Source organism: Monopterus albus, unplaced genomic scaffold (assembly GCF_001952655.1).
Source record: "Monopterus albus unplaced genomic scaffold, M_albus_1.0 scaffold172.1, whole genome shotgun sequence".
Taxonomy (NCBI): Eukaryota; Metazoa; Chordata; class Actinopteri; order Synbranchiformes; family Synbranchidae; genus Monopterus; species Monopterus albus.
Window position 1 is genome coordinate 2,850,019 of NW_018128052.1, and position 20,558 is coordinate 2,870,576.

Here is a 20,558-nt window from a genome sequence, read left to right on the forward strand (position 1 = left end):
AGTAAGCAGCCTGTCCACATGGCGTTTTCCCTGGGAAAAGCTGGGTGTGATTTATTTGGCCTTGCAGAGGTTAAACTACAACAGCTCTAAAACTTCAAAGATCTGATTTGTGCCTATCTCACCACAGACTGTGTGCATACAGTAATGCTGCTGCATCAACAGCCTCCACTCCTACACCCTAGATGTTTGTGTTGGGACTGAATTTGTGAAAATGCACATTACAGAAAACGTCTGATACCCACATACTTAGGCTGAATCTATATTTATTGCTCACATGGCCATGGTTGACCATGTGTGTGTGTGTGTGTGTGTGTGTGTGTCACTGTGGTGGGGTTTTAAAAAGCTGCACTAGGTTCAGTAGATCCTGCTCCTGTAAACCCAGCTCATCCATCAGTGTGCTCAAATACTCCACTGATGCCGGCGTCTTCAAGGCCTCTTGCACCACCGGAGACACCTCTGACAACCTGAAAGACAAAATGATGCATAATCACAAACACACTGTGAAAAGACTATTATTGTTATTAAGTCCTTTAATGCACCACACACCAATATTACCAATGGGTGACGGTAACAATTATCACACTAGTAAATGTAATTAAATGTTTGACAAACATACAAGGACACAGCTCAAAAGTGATTACAGAGATGGGTGTAAAACTGAAAAGGCACCTCTTCTCTAGACAATTAAAACTCCATTAAGTTCTTATTTAAGCCATAAGTCAGGCTCACATTGTTTAAAATGAAAACAGCTACTGGGTCACATGGGCAACTTTGCTGAGTAAATCTCACACACACACACACACACACACACACACACACGTCCATGTCGAAGTTCTGCTTTTTACTGAGCAAAGTTATCTGATTAACTGGGCTAAAAGTGCTTTGTATAATTCATATCTGCTCACAGCTTCATGTAAACTGCAGACTGCAGAGAGAGAACTTAGTCTACATACATGTTTTAATATTTTAAGATGCTGTAAATCCTCAAAAAAAAAAAAATTCCTCATATACTTGTGCTGTTGAACTGTCATGTGATATAAAATGATTTGGATATTATGGGCAAACCTGTCAACAAAAGCCGTGCACTATAGGCTTCATAGGATCTAATGCGGGGCCACCGTTTTGGACCGTGTGTACGCCAGGTGTACCTAATAAACTGGCATCTGAGGGTACAGTCATCATGCTTTCAGTAACTTGGAGTTTAACGGTCAAATCAGTACAGATAGCCCCTCTACAGGAAGCCTATTTACCCTCACTGTGTGCAACCTTCTAGCTGATCTCCTTCATTCTCTAAGCCCCTCTCTCTCCTCCTCTACCTGTGTGGAGGTGCACTGCTGGTTAATCTCCGGTTCACCCCGGGGTCTAATGTTGCAGGGGGCATCCATTATTCAGCTGCCTCGAACAATAGAGGCCAGACTAGCTCCGCAGCTGCCATGCAGCAGACAGATAAGACGGCACACCAAATTATTCATGATGGAGGAATGGAAGGACAGAGAAGCTTGAAGTTAAATGGGAACTAATGAAATCATAGAGTATCGATGCAACATGTGACAGAGAATAAATGTTTCCAAAGCCGCTGATTGTCTAGGACAAATAAAATGAAAGCTAACTGTTAAAAGTGCACTGAAGGTCTTTCAGTATTGATGCAACCGACTTTATTGTGGTATCCGCAGCTTTATTTCAAACAATGTGCTGAAGCCTGAAGAACAAATACTGTTCAAATACTTCTGATGTGGAGTGTATCTCTCAGCAGCAACAGCTGTGAACATGGCCAGATATCTACTATCAGTTCAGGTCACAGCGCACAGATAAAACATCTCATCTCTTCTGTTTCCCCACACCGTCGAAAGCCGTTTTATCTCCAACCAAACTCTTCAGGTTTGTGGGGTTTTTTTTTTTTTTTTTCATTCCCAGAAAAGTATTGAACATTTGCACAGGATAATTATGTCAAATCCATTTTATTTTAACCAACCACACATAATACAGCGCAGACTACACTTCAGTTCAGGGATTTTCAAAGACTTTCACATTATTTACCTGCAAAATGCCACTTATCTGAACATAGCCATAATAACGTCACGGTTCACTGTCGTTATCTCACTTTAACAACCTAATTAGTGTTAAATTAACACAGTTTCAGGGAAGAGCTTACAGGGACATGACTCCCTTGTTTTTAAGAGTGATAGATGTGTGTTACGTACTGTACCTGGAGCTGCAAAACACTTACTATATTCTTTAGTTAAAATGAAGAGAGCTCACAGTGTTAAGTCATGATACTGATGCCAAATAACCTGGATCCACACAGGGAGTCATAAAACACTCAGCTCGGCATCAGGTGGAAGTTTTCCCAGCCGGGACAATTTAAAGTGCTCTTTTTTGCTCAGATGTATGCACAGAACAATTGTGTGTGTATTTAACATGAAAGTGTGCAGGAGTGCTTGTGTGTGCCTTATGTCCTGCATCACGGATCTTGAGAGAGGCAATCAGGTGGCGATAAGGCCACGAGGCTTCTGTGTGTACTCAGATGGGAGCAGCACGGAACTGTCCATGAACTTCCAGCAACACACACACACCATATGGCACAGGCTAAACAATGCCGCACCATATAGTGTCTCTCAGTGAACGAGTCTTTCAAGCTGTAAGTCTATCCACATCACAGTTCGCTTCCTTTTCTTTTTTTTAATAATCACTGATGTGCTAAAATGTTGTGTTGCTTTGATTTAGGTATAGCATCAAAGAAAGACAGCACAACAACTACATATTATAGTTTTAGCTCCAATATGCATATTATAATTCATTTTAACCTGATTAAGTCTTGCATACGCAAAAATGTTCAGTTATTGTACAAAGGATTAGTTGCCAGTTTTCTGAAGACGACACCTGCACCTTATCCTTTATAAGGCACAGCTGATGTAAAGTACATACTATTTTATGTTCTGACACACAAACACTGGTTTTGAGTTTGGTGACAGGGTGTATTTCCTGGAAAACAATGGTCCTTAATTTCCTGCTCATATTTTTTTCTCCTCTTTCTCCCTACTGACCTCTACGACTGGGTCAGCTGAGCAGCAGGCTGTCCAGTGCTCACAGTGAACCCTCTTAATACTACAGTAACACACACGATATACTTACAGATGGAGAAGCACCACAGCTATGAGGGTCCACTCTGGAGTTTTGTGGATGACGTTTGTGTTGGTGAATCTGGGATATTGAGAAATAAACAAAAACAAAGTGAATAGGTCAGCACGGTCAGTCATAACTTAAAGCTACTCTGTCTTCTCAGCCACTAGCGGTCTGACACTAGCGTTAACTCATTTACAAGTAAATATGTAAAGCCAGGAAAATGCTCAGGTTACTATTAATGTGACACAAAGTTCAAATTAGTCTGAAATTAATTCAATAGAAAGATAAAATCATGACCTTGCTAGGTCAGTTATGCTACCAAAACAAACATGTTAGCTTTAGGTGCTTAACAGGAAGAACGCCACATCTGATTCAAATCTGAGACCTTTGTTTGCTTTTAATGCTCAAAAAGACAAACTGAGCACCATCCAATGTAACATTTTCCCCCACTGGCCCCTGTAACTCTTGATTTGGACACCTTTTCTTTAAGCAGGTGTCCAAAATCATTTGTTTCTGATGATAAGTAAACTAGGAAATGTGCACAACCACCACAAACACTGCCTGCAATAGTGTAGTGATGTATGTTTCTCTGACAGTTCTGTGTATATTCTTTGGTTTGAGCCTCTTGTCAGCAGGGTCTCTCGACAGCACAGAGAGAATTCCTGGAAGCAGGACTCAGGAGGTGTTACTCTGCTGCCTGGTGTGTTTTAAATCACCGACACAGTAATTTAAAAGCAATCCTGTTGAAAACATCCTAAGCAGCCAATAAGAATACAAAAGCCTCTCCGACAGGAAGTGTTCGGCTTGGGCACAAGTGTTAAAGTTTTTTTTTTTTTTAACTGAAAAGCTGCACTGACTGTGCTAATTAACATCTTCCTGCCTGACCCTCTTGTAGTTTTGTTGCACCTGTTTGGAGAAGACGTTTTAGTATGTAGGAAAAACACAAGTGTAAATGATGAAATCAATGATGGCTGAATTCCATGTAGCTGTTTCTGGCTCATTGTCGTGGCTTACTGGGGGCCCTGAATAAAACAGAGCCATTTTTAATGTTATTAACACCAGTGCTTTGACAAAAAGAAATGAAAAGGCCTATTATTGGCTGGTGAAGATTGATGATGACCTCATGCAATTACAGCGTAGCGCCACTGTCAAGCTGAGCATAGACCTAATTATGATGGGCCTTAACACAAAACAAACGTGCAACACTGCGTGTAACGTACGCAGCTACAGATAAAGCAGTGAGACAGATCTATCTGCTGTGAAAAAATAAAACTCCTGCTGTTGTCATGTTTCATACCTACCTCTAGGGGGCACCAGAGTCCTTAACCAAATCTTCCCTAAGTGTTGTGGAATTTAAATAAATTTCACTAGTTAATTACAAATGTAAAATAAAATTTCATTCTAAATATTTCCTTTAAATTGTGGCTTATCTGTATATCTCACTGACACGTGAGCTTCTGTAGGCCTAATGGTGCAAAACTGGCTATTATTGCCATTACTAATTAAAAATAAAGTATAAGCACAACAAATCAAAAAACTGTAAAAATTTGCTATTATAAAGCTGGGGTACATCTCCATCTCATGAAAGCAACATTCTGCTTTCTAAACTGTTATACTGGTTCTAATACATTAGTACTTTGAAACTTTAAATGTGTTGATGTGAACTGCCATGCCATCAGAGGAGGATGCATGCAAGTTCTGTGTGTGCTGCACTGACCTGAATGTCCTGACCAGATTATTCAGGTCGGTTGATACGTTGCTCATGGTGAGATGCAACGAACCCACAATGTTTCTGAGACTGCATAACACAGAAAAAACATGAGGAAGAAAGTCAAATACTACAGAAAACTTAAAAGTTTTAATGGCAATACATTCACTCTATTAAGGAGAACTAAAGGAGTTCCAGCTGATTATACTGTAACTGAAAGCCTCAAAAGGTGAAGACTGACACTGCCAGGTCCCAGCAGCTCCATTAACACTTTGCTCACAAGTTAATAAGCACTTAACTTCCTAATATACCATAACCAGTTTGAACCTGGTATCTCTGAACTAGCAGAGCAATGAATTACCTGCAAAGACATATATATGACTTCAGTTAATGGAGGTTCACCACTGAAAATGCACAAAAATAAGCTAAAAAGGTGTTTTTTGGATACACATATACTTAGGTGTCCACAAAGTAAAACACACAAAACAGTTGAAAAGACGTGTTAAACCACATAGCTGAAAGACAGACAGACACACACACACACCCAGACACACCCAGACACACCAGCTGCTGATCTTGTCCACTGTGATTCGTTTCTGGATGAGGTGCTGAGCACAAGAGTCAACAAGGGGCAGAACTGGGTCCTTCATGCACTGGTCCTGGACTGTCACCTGGAGGAAGAGCAACCAAGATGTTTAAGTGTTAGAGGGAAAATCTATAGTGCCCCAGTGTGGTAACTTTGAACTTGAACTTCGAACTAACCCTCTCCTGCCTCCCTCCACTCACCTTGTTTCCATTCAGCTCCTCTACTTCCTCAGACAGAATCCAGGTCCCCTTATAAAACTCCCTGACCCTGAGCTCCAGCTGCTGGGTCTCCTTGTGCAGTGTCTCGTAGTCTGGTGGAGCAGCTGATGGTCTCTTTTGCACCCCATCATTAAGCCCACCTCTGTCCTCCACTGTCACCTCATCCTCAAGGTCATCTTCATCTAACTCCTCCTCCACCTCCCCTTCTTCTTCTCTTACATGAGCCAAGTGAGAGCCCAGTGAATGATCTGCGCCATACAGGAACTTCAGGGTCTCATCAGTGCACCATTCCTTCAAAGTTCTTGTCAAGCATTCGAGAATGTTGAGCTGGACGGAGTCTGGTTTGGGTGCAGGAGGGTGGTTCTTGAGCAGGTCTCGTAGCCTTGCTGCCCCTCTCTTGCTCATATGCGCCTGGGTGATGTTGAGACCCGGCTGCTGTGGTAATGTCGTGTTGTGAGTGAGCGGAGTTGTGTGTTCTGCTTGTGTGCTTGCTGAGCCAACAGGCATGGAAGTGCTGTGAGTGAGTGTCTCAGATAAACTGCACACTTTCAGTTGAGCTGTAGCCTCCACACTCAGTTCCTCAAGCAAGTCTTTCTCCTCTAGCAGTGCCAGGTTAGTATGCACTACATGAAGCTGGCTGGGTTTTTCAGCATCCGTTTCCTTCCTTTGCTCATCTTCTCTCACATTTACCTCCTTTTCTGTGTCCTGACTTTGATTATGCTCAGTCTCCTCTTCATCTCCTTCTCCCCTCTGTTTCTTTCTCCTCTCTTCCTTCCCTCGTTCTCCTTTCTTGTCTTCATCTGTGCGTTTAGGCAGGTCACCCCAGTGCACCCTGGGCCCCTGCCTCTGGGAGACCACACTGGAGACAAAGTCCTGCTCCGGTTCAACATCGCTGCCATCACTGTGTGTGAGGTCAGCTACAGCAGAGCTCAGCTGAGAGCCATGAGGGTCTTTGGGTAGAGTAGCCAGCGGGTTCTCTACATACTCCTCATGGAGCCACCTCTTTGACAGCATCACCTCCTCACCAGAGCTCCCACTGAACATACATGAGTCACATTGAATCAGGCTGCTTCTTTATCAATAAACAATGGTTGCACTTACAAACAAAGACATCTCAAAAGCAAAATGCATCCATTATAAACTGAAGTTTAGACTGTACATACCCATCTCTTTTCTTCATCAGTGTAATTTCTGGAGGGCTGTCAGTGAGAAGGGAAATGAACACACTGTATTCATATGTAGATAATAATCATATTCAATGATCAACTCATACCAGTGAGAAGGGAAATGAACACACTGAATCCATGTATGTATGTAGAAAATAATCATATTCAATGATCAACTCATATTTGTGATTCAAGACAAAGGCGAGAATGGCGCACACACACCTCTCATGGTGCCTGAGCCAAAGGGGTGTTGGTGATATTTGTAGCTCAAATGTTTTGGAGGCTTTGTAGCAGAAGTTACTGCAAAAACACTAAACACAAGGGAGAGATGCAGTAATTACCTTTATTCTGACTTTTATAAAACCCTCCTGGTTACTCTACAAAACACTCTTTATGTAGGGCCACTCACCTTGCGTTCAGTGATGTCGTACACTTTGTTGGTCTTAGTAGAAATTTTATATTGTTGAGAAGGGATCTGGAAATGAGCAGAAGAACTGAGCCATGATAAAACAGAACAAAAGCATGACAAAATAACATCTGCTTCACAGAAAGGATTATAAATGCTGATACAAAGGGTCTTACCTTGCCCAGTTTATTCGGGCATAGGGGATAACCACAAAGTTTAGCAATAAATCTCTCCTCTACAGCATCTTTGTAATTATCTGTAGTGATGAACTTTGCCTGTAAAGAGAGGAAACGTGTTTGTGATTATAGATGCATCTCATTTAAAAACAAAACAAACTATTCTTTAAAAAACATTCTTTGTTGGTCACACAAAAGACATCTGAGTGACAGGATCAGTATGAGAGTCTAGACAGTGGAACAAAAACGATGAGACAAAGAATATGACAGGTGGAAATAACTCTGGGTCAGGCAGGAAGGGAAGAAAATTTCCCCTTCAAGTCATTCTGGTTTGAATTCCTGACAGACAGGCATCACTCTTTACAACTTACAAAGGCTGCAGACCCTGGACAGGTGCAAAGCTTGAGCCATGTTGGCTAGGTGTCTCATTTACGTTAGACAACGTAGGGGTGAGCTGTGAACTGGAAAAACTGAACTCATGTGATACATACACAGTCCACCAGGAAGTCTGCAGCCACGCTGTCCTCCAGGAGACGCTCGACCACTTTCAGGGAACTTTTCTCCAGCTCCAACTTCTCCCTCAGCTTCTCTCTCAAGTCCTCTCTCCTGACACAGGATGCAACACAAGCATTTGACACAGTGTTCTTACATACACTTCTTCTCACATATTACTGCAATCATCTCTAGAAAAAAAAAAGATAAAAATCAGGTAAAAGAAAAATTCTACAACTAACCTACGATGTCTTAAGTACTAGTGTGTGAAACTGCACATTAACCATATATTAATGATACAACTGCCGCAGTCAGTTAAACAAATGCCTTTTCACACCTTTTTTCCTCTTCTTCGTCGGTCAGTGCTTTGGTGCATTTCCCACCTGCCATACAAACAACAACACTGTTAAGTATTAATATGACTGTTAAATATTTCACACTGAAGATAAGTCACTGTGCTATGGGAGAGGATGTACCATTTATTAAGCAGTGTGAATGAACAACTAGTGTATACAAGCCATTCTTGTATAACATGTTAACCTATTTTAACTCCGTTCTGGGAATTGACAAGCTGTTAACACATTCTGAAAGCCTAATATGTACATATGGAAAAAGAACAAATTCTGAATGAAAGCTAACCTTTTTTAAGGCGTTTAGACGAGCCTCCGCTCCTTCTTTTCTCCTTCGTCTCCATTTGTTTTTTGATTTTCAACTTTGACCGGTGACGTATAAAGTTGTGGTTCTACGGCAAGCCGAAAAGCACATTCCAGTCGTTAGCGCGCTTGGCTGACAGCATGCTCGTTTTCACTGGGGCATAGCATGTTTATAAGGTGGGTATCTACCTTGGTGTCATCCTGTTAGTCGCATTTATACTCGCCAACGGTGCTTAGTGTTGGCGACTGTGTTTGGCTAGCTTGGACAACAACAACAGCCTTATTTTCAGTCTAAAGGATAGGCTAACTCCCTAGCATTCATTCAGCTCTTCTCTCTTGACAGCAGATTGTCCAGGTTTTACTGCTTACTCAAGCATAATATCTGTTCATAAGTTTAACACGTTTCCTTACATACAAATGATAAAGTAATACAGTCAGCTAGTTTTGGGAATAGACACTGACGTATATAATTACGAGTAGCATGGTGTGCAGGCTTTTGACTTGAAATGATGCTGTTTTGGAGGACTGCTATATGAAGATCAGACTCGCCTGAGGACAACAGGGATGGCTCTGGAGCAGTTCAGTGATGTGATCCAGAGATGTGTGAGTTCAGGCTGTCCTTCAGGGGACTTGGGGACTACATCCTCTTCCTGACACCCATCCAGCCATCCATCCATACCACATTTCTGTGTCCTGCCAGGTTTCTCCCTAAACACATTAACACAATCATTGGAGTCATTTCTTTGTCACACAAGTAGCTGCAGTGGAACCTTTTCACAGGCTCTGCACTTGAACACACAGGCTATGAGCTACTAAATATACTTTGTTGTGAAACTGTATTGTCTTACATTTAAGTGCAAACATTTGCATCCCCTTACTTTGAAATGAAAATGTTTTCACTGATATGATTTTAATTATTTTACTATAACTTTCTTTTTATACAGCCCCTGAGAATGAGTACAGTCAATTATTAGTAGCTTAACTAACTGGAATTGTTTCGTCACTAATTGACTGCAGTGAAATGTCTGTATTTTCTGTCTTTGGACCCCTTTATTTGTCTCTCTTTCACATAGCAAGCACTCCCAGAGGAAAGCTACAGCAGTGAGGATCACAGCGTCTTCTCGATTGCTGGGAGGTCCTGCATAGAGGAGGGAAACAGCGTGCAGGTCCTCAGTATTGTCCTGGATGAAAAGAATCAGGTATGTTGTTCAGAGCCTGAAGACTTGTTTGTAAAACTGTAGTGTATTGCGCTACATAATGCTCATCTCTCTGTCCCCCTCCTATAGGACATAGTGAGATGTATGGGTTGGAACCTGCTGCCTCCTCTGATTCAGATTTTGCTCAAGAAAGAAGACAAGAACCGTCCTCATTGCCTGGCCATTTTCAACCACCTGCTAGAGGTCTGTTCTTCTGTTCTGAACTCAGTTACACTATTGGTAATGGTCCACTACTGGCCAAAAAATATGGTATTGAATATCAGAAACAGATGCAGTTTATAATCCAAACATAACCACCACTGTAGCAACATGTGGATGGTTTATGTGATGAGTGGTATCGGTTTTCCAGACCTGCAGACCCAAAGAGCTGCTGATTGGCCTGTTGGAGCAGCTGGAGCAGGATGACCCTGACACCATAGCAGAGAGCCTTCATCTACTGTTGAACCCTCTACAGAAAGGTAAGAACTTTTTTTCCTATTGCACTTGCATATATTTTTACCAGAGTCCTCAAATGCAGCCCCATCCAGCTGTTTCATGTCCTCTGTCACCCTGTCTCATCTTCTCAGTGCTGCTGTGTCTGGGCAGCCGTAAAGCCTCATCCTTGGGCATGACCCTGTCCTCCGTGCTGGACCAGGTGGCCAAACTGCCTCTACCTCACACCAAGGAGCAAGAGGAGGATGACGTCTTCTCGCTCTGTCGCTGCTGCACTGACCTGCTAGTCTGTGTCAGGCCTTTTGTGCAAGAGGCCAGGCAAAACCTCCTGAACAACAGAGAGCTGAGTGAGAACACAGACGGGAGGACAGGTGGACAAGACAGGGAGAAAGAGGATGAGCTGCGGACAGAACTGCTGAAGTTGTGAGTGAGAAGTTAAGATTAGCATAGAAAATATCTGCACATACATGTACTGTATGTTATGTCACGGTACTTTATTTGTTTGGCCTGCAGCTGGTACTGTATGTTATGTCATGGTACTTTATTTGTTTGGCCTGCAGCTGTATGAAGACTCTGAGACACCCTCTGTTGGAGGTACAACTTCAGGATCCCGACACTCTGCCTCTGTCTCCCCTCAGGAATTTTGCCACAGAGATTCTGGTACAGCAGCTTGAAAAATCATTTGAAATGAAGAGCTGACATTGTCCTGTATGTTTTAGTGCAAATGTAGTGTGTTTGTTTTGTACAGCACACCCTCAGTGCTATTGGAGAGCCCCTCCCCAGGCTCGTGTACCAGCCTCTGCTGAAGAAAAAACAGGTCTCAGGCTTTCTGGAGGAAGAGGTGCGCTATCCTAAAGAGTCTTTGGCCAGCCTGGCTCACCTGGTGTTCGTCCATCACCTGGCTGCAGATACATTCCCTAATGTTTTTAGGTAAGATGGGAGAATTACTTATCACCATGAGGTGCCACTGATAAAATATATTTAAAGATTTTTAAATGTAGGTTAGAATGAGGGCTGGATTGTTGCGATGATGATTAACACCATGTATTCATGTATTTACAGTCCTGTGTTTTGTCTTCGCTGTAACATGGAACACATCTGCCTCCTTCTGTCCAGGTGAATACATGACACATCATTAAAATTGTTATACCTGTTCTGTGTTGCTGCACCCTTGGCAGTCCTGATATCAGTTGGCTTTCATAAAACAATATATAAAACAGCACATATAATGGCACAGCTTGGCAATCACTACGAAAGTTTAGAAATCCTTTAATCTCAGAAGATACACTGTGTTATTTCTGTTGGATAAACTCTATAAAAAGTACACAAATAGACAAGTAAACATCTTCCTTAACTTTTAACATTTTGACACATCGGCCATTGAAATGTTCCTATTAAAACCACCTTATTCAGGTGCCATATACAGTGCCTTGCGAAAATATTTGGCCCCCTTGAACTTTGCGACCTTTTGCCACATTTCAGGCTTCAAACATAAAGATATAAAACTGTAATTTTTTGTGAAGAATCAACAACAAGTGGGACACAATCATGAAGTGGAACGAAATTTATTGGATATTTCAAACTTTTTTAACAAATAAAAAACTGAAAAATTGGGCGTGCAAAATTATTCAGCCCCCTTAAGTTAATACTTGGTAGCGCCACCTTTTGCTGCGATTACAGCTGTAAGTCACTTGGGGTATGTCTCTATCAGTTTTGCACATCGAGAGACTGAAATTTTTGCCCATGCCTCCTTGCAAAACAGCTCGAGCTCAGTGAGGTTGGATGGAGAGCATTTGTGAACAGCAGTTTTCAGTTCTTTCCACAGATTCTCGAGTGGATTCAGGTCTGGACTTTGACTTGGCCATTCTAACACCTGGATATGTTTATTTGTGAACCATTCCATTGTAGATTCAATGGTGGACAAATTATTTTCCTTTAATTAAATAGTGTATTATTAGCAGCTATATACCACTTCAGTATGTGTGCATGTATACACTGAATGAATACAGTTGGATTTATCTGTTAATGTTTGCACTTAGATCTCGGTCGATGAATCTATTTGTGTATTAATGTTGAGCACGTCCTAACCGTTTACATTTATTTATTTTTCTTAGAACTGAGCAGAGCAAGATTCAGAAAGCACTGGTGAGTCAACCTGAAACACTGAATTAAAGATGGGGATTGGCTTTCATCCCTGTGACATTCTGGAGATTAGATTTGTGGTTGTCTGTCCCACAGGAGCTGTATGAGAAGAGTCTGATGCGGGTGGAGGATGGCAGTCTGCCTGCAGATCTGATGGAAATTAAAACCTTCCTTACAGTCCCTCAAGTGAGCACAGTAATCCACAGGTTGTTGATTCCAACCTCAGCTCATACTCTGCTATGTTTCTCCTAGTGTAGTGATCAGTGTCATCATTTGTTTTCAGAGCTTGGTGAAGGTCATGACGATATGTCCGAGACACGATTTAGTAAGTCTAAGTTTAGTAAGTGTATCAATATACAGTAGGTGTAATTGTAATGCCAGAGACACTGGGTTTGTAGCTTCTACATGTTTTTCATTTAAATTTATATTCTGACTGAAAACAGGATAAAAATTAATTATTTAGATATTTGATTTTTTTGCTCTTTGTCAACAGAGAACCAGAGGATTGAAGGTGTTCCAGATGAGCATTGATAAGTTTAACACTGAAGCCAAGTATCATTTCTTCCAGTAAGTTCCATCTTTCCTCTGTGAAACTCATACGAAATGCGTCTTTCTGTTCCACCTCCCCCGGCATATAGAGTCTTAATGGTCATCTTGTTTCAGGTACATGTTGAAGACCAGTAATCATTCAGGAATCGAGGGCTACATCATCAAAAACATCAAGAATCAGATAGATGTCGCTCTGCAGGTGAGGTGACATTTCAAACTTCATGGCTTGGTTGGCATTTTTCACAGGCATAACTAAGAGCTAAAAGGTAGAGCGAGTTTTCAGTCCAGGTGAAGGTATTGCCTCTGTCTGTCCTCAGCCGAGTCACAGTAACACTTGGTTTGAGGGAGTTCACCTGCTCCCTCTGCTGCATAAAGCCCTCAGTCTGCCAGACGGCCCAGAGACCGACCTCCTGCAGTATCTGGACAGGTCAGCGTACACACACACACTGTGACACTCCATCCATTCATTTTCTAAACCCCTTTCCCTGCCCAAGGCTCACAGGCAGCTGGAGCCTGTCCCAGCATGCCCTAACACATAATACCTTTAAAGAAAATGACAGCCAGCTTCTTTCTACTTAGTGCAGAGGTTTTAAAATTCAAGCTAATGTTTTGACTGGTTCATCTCTGAAGTATGAACTGAAGTCATTGCTTTGAAATGAATACAGCTGACGTGTTCATGCTGTGACACACTGCCAGAATTTTTTTTCTAAGTGTTTTACCTTGGAGTAAAACATTTTTCCTTAAGTGGATGACAAATTTTATCCAGTTTTGTTGTCTCTGGCATTTCAGAAAAACATTTCTATTGAGTACCATGCATATAAGTACATTATTTTTCCACATAATTCTTTAAAAGATAAACGATAAGTAAATAAAGAGGGAAACACTCAATGATCTATTGACAAGTGATCATTTTTAAAGTCTTAAGCACATAAAGTATGATCCATTAGATTTATTTGTTATTGAAGAATTGTGACCAAGATACATACTGTATGGGGCAGGGCATTTATACTGCTGTAAAATAAACTGATTAGTGCTGTTACAAACTATGTAACAGAGGTTTCAGAATTACAACAAAGCCAGCCAGCTAATGTATAGATCCCAGTTTCTCTTTAGTAAGTTGAGAATGGCTGGTTTACTGGTCTAGCTCTAGGTGACAGCTCTGGAAACAGGCAGGAAGCCGACTGTGACTTCAGTGTGTTGTTCTCTTCAGAGTGATGGAGTCTCTGAACCTGCTGCGTTACCTGGTCATCAGAGACAAAGTGACAGAGAACCAGGTGAGTGCAGTGTATACTGAAGTCTTATAGGCAAATAACATCTTAACAGTGGTTGATTTTATAAGTTCTCAGGGTGAATATGGTTTCCCTCAAAACGTGGAAAAGGATATTTGAAAACTCACAGTCACTGCTCGTCATGCGTCTGCTGCTGCTTTGATCTTGCAGACAGGGATCTGGACAGAGCTGTATAAAATAGAAGATACGTTCATGAAGCCTCTACGTGTTGGACTCAACATGTCCAGAGCTCACTATGAGAGGGAGCTCCACAACACCAAGGAAACAAAGAGCAAGGCCAAAGGTCAGACCAAAGGTCGCTTACTTACACTGACGCAGATTTATCCACACACATTCTTTAGCATTACCTGTATGACATGCTCAGCCCCAACATAAAACATAGAGATGGCCGTGTTTTCAAAAGTGATAGTCAAGCTTTTGATCATGTGAATGTTTTCTACAGAGGAGTCAGGGCTTTCTGTGACTGTCGGTGATGAGAAGCTGCCCAACATGACATCAGAGTCACAGATTCAGGTCAGTGGCTGTTTCATGACAATAGCACTTATTCACTGCACTAATGAAGAGTGCTGTGATGACCTGACTGAACTTTAACTTGCAGGCTCTGCATTCAGCCCTGCACACATTCGACATGATCGAGAGCGTGTTGGTGCGGATCGAGGAACTCACTGAAGTCAAGGAAAACATTTAGACCAAGTTCAACCACCAGGTGTTCTCACATCTTAGGGTGTAGCAAACCAAAAAAAGCCTTCAGCGGTTCTGCTGATCTGTTTTGTTTCCAACTACATCAGATGAGGATGCATCATTTCAAAGTTTATCAACTGCTGTGTTAATTTTCTTCATATGTCACAGGTTTGAAGTTACTTTCAGAAAGTCTGTTTAGAGTTGAGTGTCATTGTAAAATGTTGCATACAATGTCTATAAAACATCTAAATAATGGCAGGGAAGTTTGCGTTGCTTCTGTAATAAATTTTCAAACTTTTCTACACAGTTAAATGCTGTACTGTTTGTTCAAGCATTATTTTCTTAGGTAAAAATGTGTTTTGGTATATTCTGGATATGTCTATGACTTGGAATGTTTATGAAGAAGGTATTAAGTTCAAGCCTAAGTAATAACGACAGTACAATTTTACTAATTATTTTGCCTATATCTTAAAACAACTCCTACATTTGAATTTATAATTATTTGTATAATTCCAAGTAATTTTAGTGTGAATTACAGTGCTTTGCATACAGTAAACTGCAGCCTGTTTTTTTTTCTTCTTTATTACAAAATCCTAAGTAGAGTGAAGCAGACTGTACAGTTTTAGTGGTATAAATATTCACAGCTAAAACGGCATCCTTCACAATATACAGATGGAATTCATATGCACTCAGTACACAGCATTAATAAGGGGGGTTACTGCAGTGGTAACAATAGTAAACACTGACAATTCCCTATTTACAAGACAAGATTCAGACTAAGGAAAATAAAATGTCTGTCTCTATTTAAGACTGTTCACCCACTGACAACAGTCAACATAAAGTCAACACCTCAATTCAATTCCCCTTCTCACAATATTCTCATTTACACCATAGCTGCCATAAAAATCACCAACTCTTAACTGCAGGTCCCTGAACCATCACATCAAGCCAAGCCTGCACATTATTTACATTCAAGTCTTAAAAGCACTGAACAGACACAAAAGGGAGAAAACTTCTTCCCCCCCCACAGAATGATACCACATCATTTTGTTCAGGTGAGATGTGGTAGTACCACATCTCTAAATGTGGACCACAGCAGTGATGAGGCTCCTGGTTCAGTTTCACAAGTCTCTAAAGAGTGGGTGCTGTAGGGCCTGAGCGGCTGTAATCCTGGTGGTAGGGTTCAGGTCCAGCAGCCGGTCCAGCAGGTCATAGGCTGTGTCAGGACTTGTCTTCCTCCACTTTGCAGCCCCTCTCTGAGCTCTGCTTAGCAAGGCCATTGGAGGTTCCTTTGCTCCTTGAGAGCTCCTGGTGTTTTTGAAGACTAGAAGAGTGAGGCAAAGAAGTTTCACCTGCTCCAGCTGAGTGCTGCCTGAATGTTCCTTCAGTGGGGCAGTGTGTTGGTGTGTCATCTTGGATTTTACAATGGAGGGTGAGAGTGGAGTTTCTGTTTGCTTCAGGAAGTGGTGTGACGTCATCTGGCACAAGTTTTCGTCCTCTCAGCGTCTCACACAGTGTCCTGAGGTCCTGTCGAGGCAGCTCCCGACTGCACACCACCGCTTTACCTGGACATGGGGGTTCAAACCAAAACCATGTTTAATGTCTATACAGAGCCCTCCATACACCACAGTGCAGATGAATTCAGTCCTCCTACAGTGATACTATTCAGTCACGGCACTATTACTGACGCATCTGTTTTTGGTGTAAAAAAACAAAACAAAACAAAAACAATACAAACCAAAAGCCTTAGCAGCCTGGATGGTCTCTCTGGAGCCACGTATGGTCATGATCTGAGTGAGCGCGATCATGTCGTCGCTGGCTTTGAAGAATGGATAACGGCCGCTGAGCAATGACAGCAGGATCACTCCAGCTGACCACACATCTATGGCTGCAGTACAGGAAGACAATGCAACATTAGTGACAGTGAGAGGGTAGGAAGAGCTCTGCTTCACTTGCTTTAGTGTATGACTACAAAAGAATGTAAGACATGCCTGATCACCAGTGACAGTGAAAAAAACCCCTCAAATACTAACAACAGACACACACAATGCTATAGCAGCAGAAGACTATGAGCACTAAAGGTGTGCGACACCGACCTGTTCCTTGGTTTGGACACTTTGTGAGAACTTCTGGTGCTCTGAAGCCTGGTGTCCCAGCCCGTGGTGCCACCTGTTGCTTCCTTCAATGAAAAACATGGACAGTGAAGAGGCATTTGTTCAAAACAATACACAAAATAGAAATCAAATATTCTCACATAACAGTTTTCATTGCACTGTTTTAAAGTCAGTTGCTTAGAACAAGAATTTTATTTTAGTTACCTGATGGTACCTGTACACCGGGACACACTTTCTCATCCAAATCGATGGAAAAGTGTGTCCAAACCTTTGACTGGTACCATATGTGTGTCTTTTTTTGAATTCCTATTGTAAATAAAGTTATTCTGTTACCTGGACATGCAGATGTTGCAGACACGTTCAGTAAAGTAGCAGTTGCAGGTGAGGTCCTGCTGTATGGTCCTCACAGGTTTCTGACTGCTACTCTGAGTCCTAACAGGCAGGGGGGCCCGGCTGGCTGCAGAGGGCCTTCGGCCAACTGGATCCTGCGTTTTGGCGGGCTTTACCAGCTGAACAAATCAAAATAGAGATTTTATAAAGGAAAAATACATGACTACAAAACCGTCTGTCTTACAACCATCACTGAGTACTTAAATTTAGGGGCGACAATTCTTCAAATAAGCCGATAGTCAGATCATTGCTACTACATTGACGTGTTTTATACTTTTTGTAAGTCATCTTAACTAAATTACTAAAAACATTGATGTTTTAAATGCACATCAGATAGCTAACATTTTAATACCGGTAAGTATTTGGTATGTGTAGGTGGTCACTCTGTTCCATGAAGAGAGACCTTCCAAAACCTTACCTCTGTATGAATAGCAGCTTGTTTGGTGGAAGAGGGAGCCGCAGTGTAGTTGTTCAGGTTCCTCTCTCCAAACACAGGCCGAGGCACTTTGCATAGTCCTGTCAAATCCTACAGCAAACACACATGGATGGCAGAATTTAGCTAAGACAACATACCACTGCAGAGAACACAACACTAACAAATTAATGATACTTAAAATGGCCATCCAGGAAATCCTTTGCTCTGCTTCAGGCTTGTGATAAAAACCCACTGAACTTTAAATACACATGCTGACTGTACATTTCTCCTCTCAATGGACAAAGAAAAGACTTAAAGACTAGTCAGTATAAAAATATCAACTCGGTGCAGACACCTTTGTGTGCTTTGTGCGATAGGTGGAGGTGGCAGTGGCAGAATGTGCTCTTTTAACCAGTGCTTTCTGAGAGGCTGAGGAAGATGTGGTGGCGGAAGAAGGGGAGGAGGGATGTGGAAAAGCTGTGGACTGCTGTGGATGCAGAGGTTGTGAGGTGGAGACTTTGGTGGTGGTGGTTGTGGTTTTGGGAAGGAGTCTAGGTAGTGCTTTGCTTCGCTGTGCAGTGTCTTGTTTCCCTGTAGACCCTCCACCTTTGTGTGACGGCCTCTGCCTCACCACCTTCAGCAGCTCAATCTGGGTGTCCGCTGTACCCTGAGCCAGGCCAAAGTCCACCAGTGCATACCTACAACACACATTTTAAACAGGGAAATGAATGAGTGCTTTTTGGTGTTCTGTGCCTATTCAGCACTTCCACAGCAAAAACAAACTGGCCTTATAACTCCCGTCTGTATAATCTCACACCCCATCTACCCTGGGAAGAGGATTAACCTTGTAAACTCTGCTAGGATGTTCCTATACTCTCATTTGCCACTATGTCATAGCACCTTATTAAACATGGACATGTAGTAGTATTTCAGTAATCAGTAGGTTTCCCTATTTTTTTTTTAATACTGAAGGTTGCAACACAGCAAGGAGAGGAAAGGGAGCAAGGGTGAACAAGAGGATGAGGGTGTCCTAGTGGAGCTTACAAGATTAAATGCCAAATGTTGACACAAAATAGACACTTTTGCTTATCAACACTTGGAAATGTACTGATAGTACTGGTACTCACAATTTGCTCTTCCTGTTATAGAGGAAATTATTTGGTTTGATGTCTCGGTGAATGATACCAAACTGGTGGATGTGTCTTAGCGCCTTCAACAAGTGGTAGATGTACAGACGGACCTCTTCAAAGCTCAATGAGCCAATAACATCCTGAAAAATACATTGTGATTGGAGGAAAGGTTTTCAATTACACGACAGCGAAAGAAAAACTATATCAAGCATTCTACTACCTGATTGCTGTTCTGGGGATACAGCACAGACTATTCATGCAAAAACGTCACTGAAAAGCAGCAGCCACATAGAAACTAACTTGTCACAAGATACGCACCACAATAGCTTGATGCTCCATGTAGGGCATTACAATCACAACATGGTCGTCCTTCCTGAAGCAGTATGCCACCCCCATCACATTCTCTCTGCCTCTGTAATCAAGCAAAAACACAAAGTGAGATGAAAGGATTCATTTCAATGGGTTTTCTCTGCAAGTGATTATGTCAATCTCTTCCACAATCACTTCCAAAAGTAAGAAAAACACGAATCATGCATAAATACACATTCATACATGAAATGGGTATGCATAATGTTGCACATCTTGCCCAACCAGCCATCAATGCATTATAGTGCACAGGTTCAGCTGAATCATGCAGTGCTAGACAAATGAGAAGGCCACACACCAATTTACTACAGCATAAAACAAACCTTTAAGAAAAGAGATTAAACTGTTATGATGAAAAAGGGTCTTTTAATTCACCTTTTATCTGAGTTTGTGAGCAACTCTTACTGTATATAGTATGTATCAGTACTGGAACACATCTGTCACAAGTAGAAAACTCTTTAGCCTCTCACTGCAGTACATAGGTATTTCTAGTGGGCTTAAACAGCCAAATATTGGCAAGGAATATCTATAGAGAGGAATATTTACTAGGCAGAATGACAGAAAAACAGGACAGCAAACTCCCATGAAACTACTTTTGAACTAACTGTTGACAATATTTTAGTTCTACTGCCCAATAACAGTGTAAAAACAGAAACAGCAAGACATATAAGGTAAGTGGAATCATAATCAGGAGTTTAAAGAGACAAAAATTAGACTAAAAAGTAAACCACAACATTAAGAATATCTGAAGCAAAGTCTATACATGTTTCAAAATGTGACTTAAAAGTATTAGCTGTTAATTTCTTCAAAAGGTTTGTGTGACAGTCAACAGGCACAATTAAGTATCCCATATGTGCACAGAATTATTAGACTCACCCAGCAACAGTGAGACACTGAAGCTCAGCAGCGATGCGTGTAGGATGGCTGGTTGGGATGAGGTGCTTCAGGGCAAACAACTCCTTGGTCCCATCTCGCATCTGAGCCTGACCCAGGTACACTGAGCTGAACGTACCTAATACACAAACAGGTCATCTCTGCTCCTCCAGTAAATCCACTGAGGTGAATAAGCAACTCCTGTGTAAATCTTAGGCAAAAGTGTGGATAACGCTATGCAGAACATTTACCCTCTCCAATTTTGTCTATGATGTGAAAAACCTTGGCCAGCTGAGGAACAGCTTTATAGAGTAATTCAATATCCAGCTCCACATCCCCTGGAAAAAAATAAGAAAAAATAACTGTTATAAATGCACAACACTGATTTGCCCACTCTAGTGTTTAGAAAAGTGCATAAATGTTAATGTTTTA

At 41.7% G+C, this 20,558-nt stretch overlaps 3 protein-coding genes across 7 annotated transcripts in view; 1 reads left to right on the top strand and 2 right to left on the bottom strand.

Annotated features, from left to right (window-relative positions):
* Positions 1 to 33: 33 nt before the first annotated feature.
* rpap2 (RNA polymerase II associated protein 2) lies at positions 34 to 8,658 on the bottom strand. Of its 2 annotated transcripts, XM_020616048.1 has the most exons (12): positions 8,515 to 8,658; positions 8,213 to 8,258; positions 7,875 to 7,989; positions 7,384 to 7,482; positions 7,211 to 7,276; positions 7,024 to 7,112; positions 6,799 to 6,834; positions 5,618 to 6,671; positions 5,396 to 5,502; positions 4,841 to 4,921; positions 3,133 to 3,201; positions 34 to 464 (listed from the first exon to the last, which is right to left on the bottom strand). In XM_020616048.1, exons 1-12 carry the CDS (start codon positions 8,567 to 8,569, stop codon positions 320 to 322), a joined length of 1,962 nt encoding a protein of 653 aa, XP_020471704.1. In that variant the 5' UTR covers positions 8,570 to 8,658; the 3' UTR covers positions 34 to 319. The 2 variants fall into 2 exon arrangements, with proteins under 2 accessions (XP_020471704.1, XP_020471706.1); XM_020616050.1 differs by lacking the exon at positions 34 to 464 and having other exon boundaries at positions 3,131 to 3,201; positions 5,386 to 5,502.
* glmna (glomulin, FKBP associated protein a) lies at positions 8,623 to 15,782 on the top strand. Of its 4 annotated transcripts, none has more exons than XM_020616053.1 (19): positions 8,623 to 8,705; positions 9,021 to 9,131; positions 9,602 to 9,727; positions 9,815 to 9,928; positions 10,095 to 10,203; positions 10,312 to 10,600; positions 10,738 to 10,837; positions 10,926 to 11,107; positions 11,240 to 11,293; positions 12,292 to 12,322; positions 12,416 to 12,505; positions 12,603 to 12,644; positions 12,813 to 12,886; positions 12,983 to 13,067; positions 13,186 to 13,295; positions 14,079 to 14,142; positions 14,308 to 14,440; positions 14,600 to 14,670; positions 14,756 to 15,782. In XM_020616053.1, exons 2-19 carry the CDS (start codon positions 9,093 to 9,095, stop codon positions 14,843 to 14,845), a joined length of 1,803 nt encoding a protein of 600 aa, XP_020471709.1. In that variant the 5' UTR covers positions 8,623 to 8,705; positions 9,021 to 9,092; the 3' UTR covers positions 14,846 to 15,782. The 4 variants fall into 4 exon arrangements, with proteins under 4 accessions (XP_020471709.1, XP_020471707.1, XP_020471710.1 ...); XM_020616051.1 differs by having other exon boundaries at positions 8,624 to 8,705; positions 9,052 to 9,131; XM_020616054.1 differs by lacking the exon at positions 8,623 to 8,705 and adding an exon at positions 8,712 to 8,883 and having other exon boundaries at positions 9,052 to 9,131.
* A 277-nt stretch (positions 15,783 to 16,059) lies between these two features.
* cdc7 (cell division cycle 7 homolog (S. cerevisiae)) overlaps positions 16,060 to 20,558 on the bottom strand; it is a 5,306-nt gene continuing 807 nt past the window's right edge. The window contains exons 3-12 of the mRNA XM_020615986.1: positions 20,378 to 20,464; positions 20,130 to 20,265; positions 19,206 to 19,299; positions 18,885 to 19,027; positions 18,389 to 18,455; positions 17,761 to 17,868; positions 17,286 to 17,461; positions 16,935 to 17,017; positions 16,577 to 16,726; positions 16,060 to 16,403 (exon numbers count right to left, since the gene is read on the bottom strand). Coding sequence (XP_020471642.1) covers positions 16,060 to 16,403; positions 16,577 to 16,726; positions 16,935 to 17,017; positions 17,286 to 17,461; positions 17,761 to 17,868; positions 18,389 to 18,455; positions 18,885 to 19,027; positions 19,206 to 19,299; positions 20,130 to 20,265; positions 20,378 to 20,464 — 1,388 coding nt within the window. The remainder of the gene's footprint in view (positions 16,404 to 16,576; positions 16,727 to 16,934; positions 17,018 to 17,285; positions 17,462 to 17,760; positions 17,869 to 18,388; positions 18,456 to 18,884; positions 19,028 to 19,205; positions 19,300 to 20,129; positions 20,266 to 20,377; positions 20,465 to 20,558) is intronic.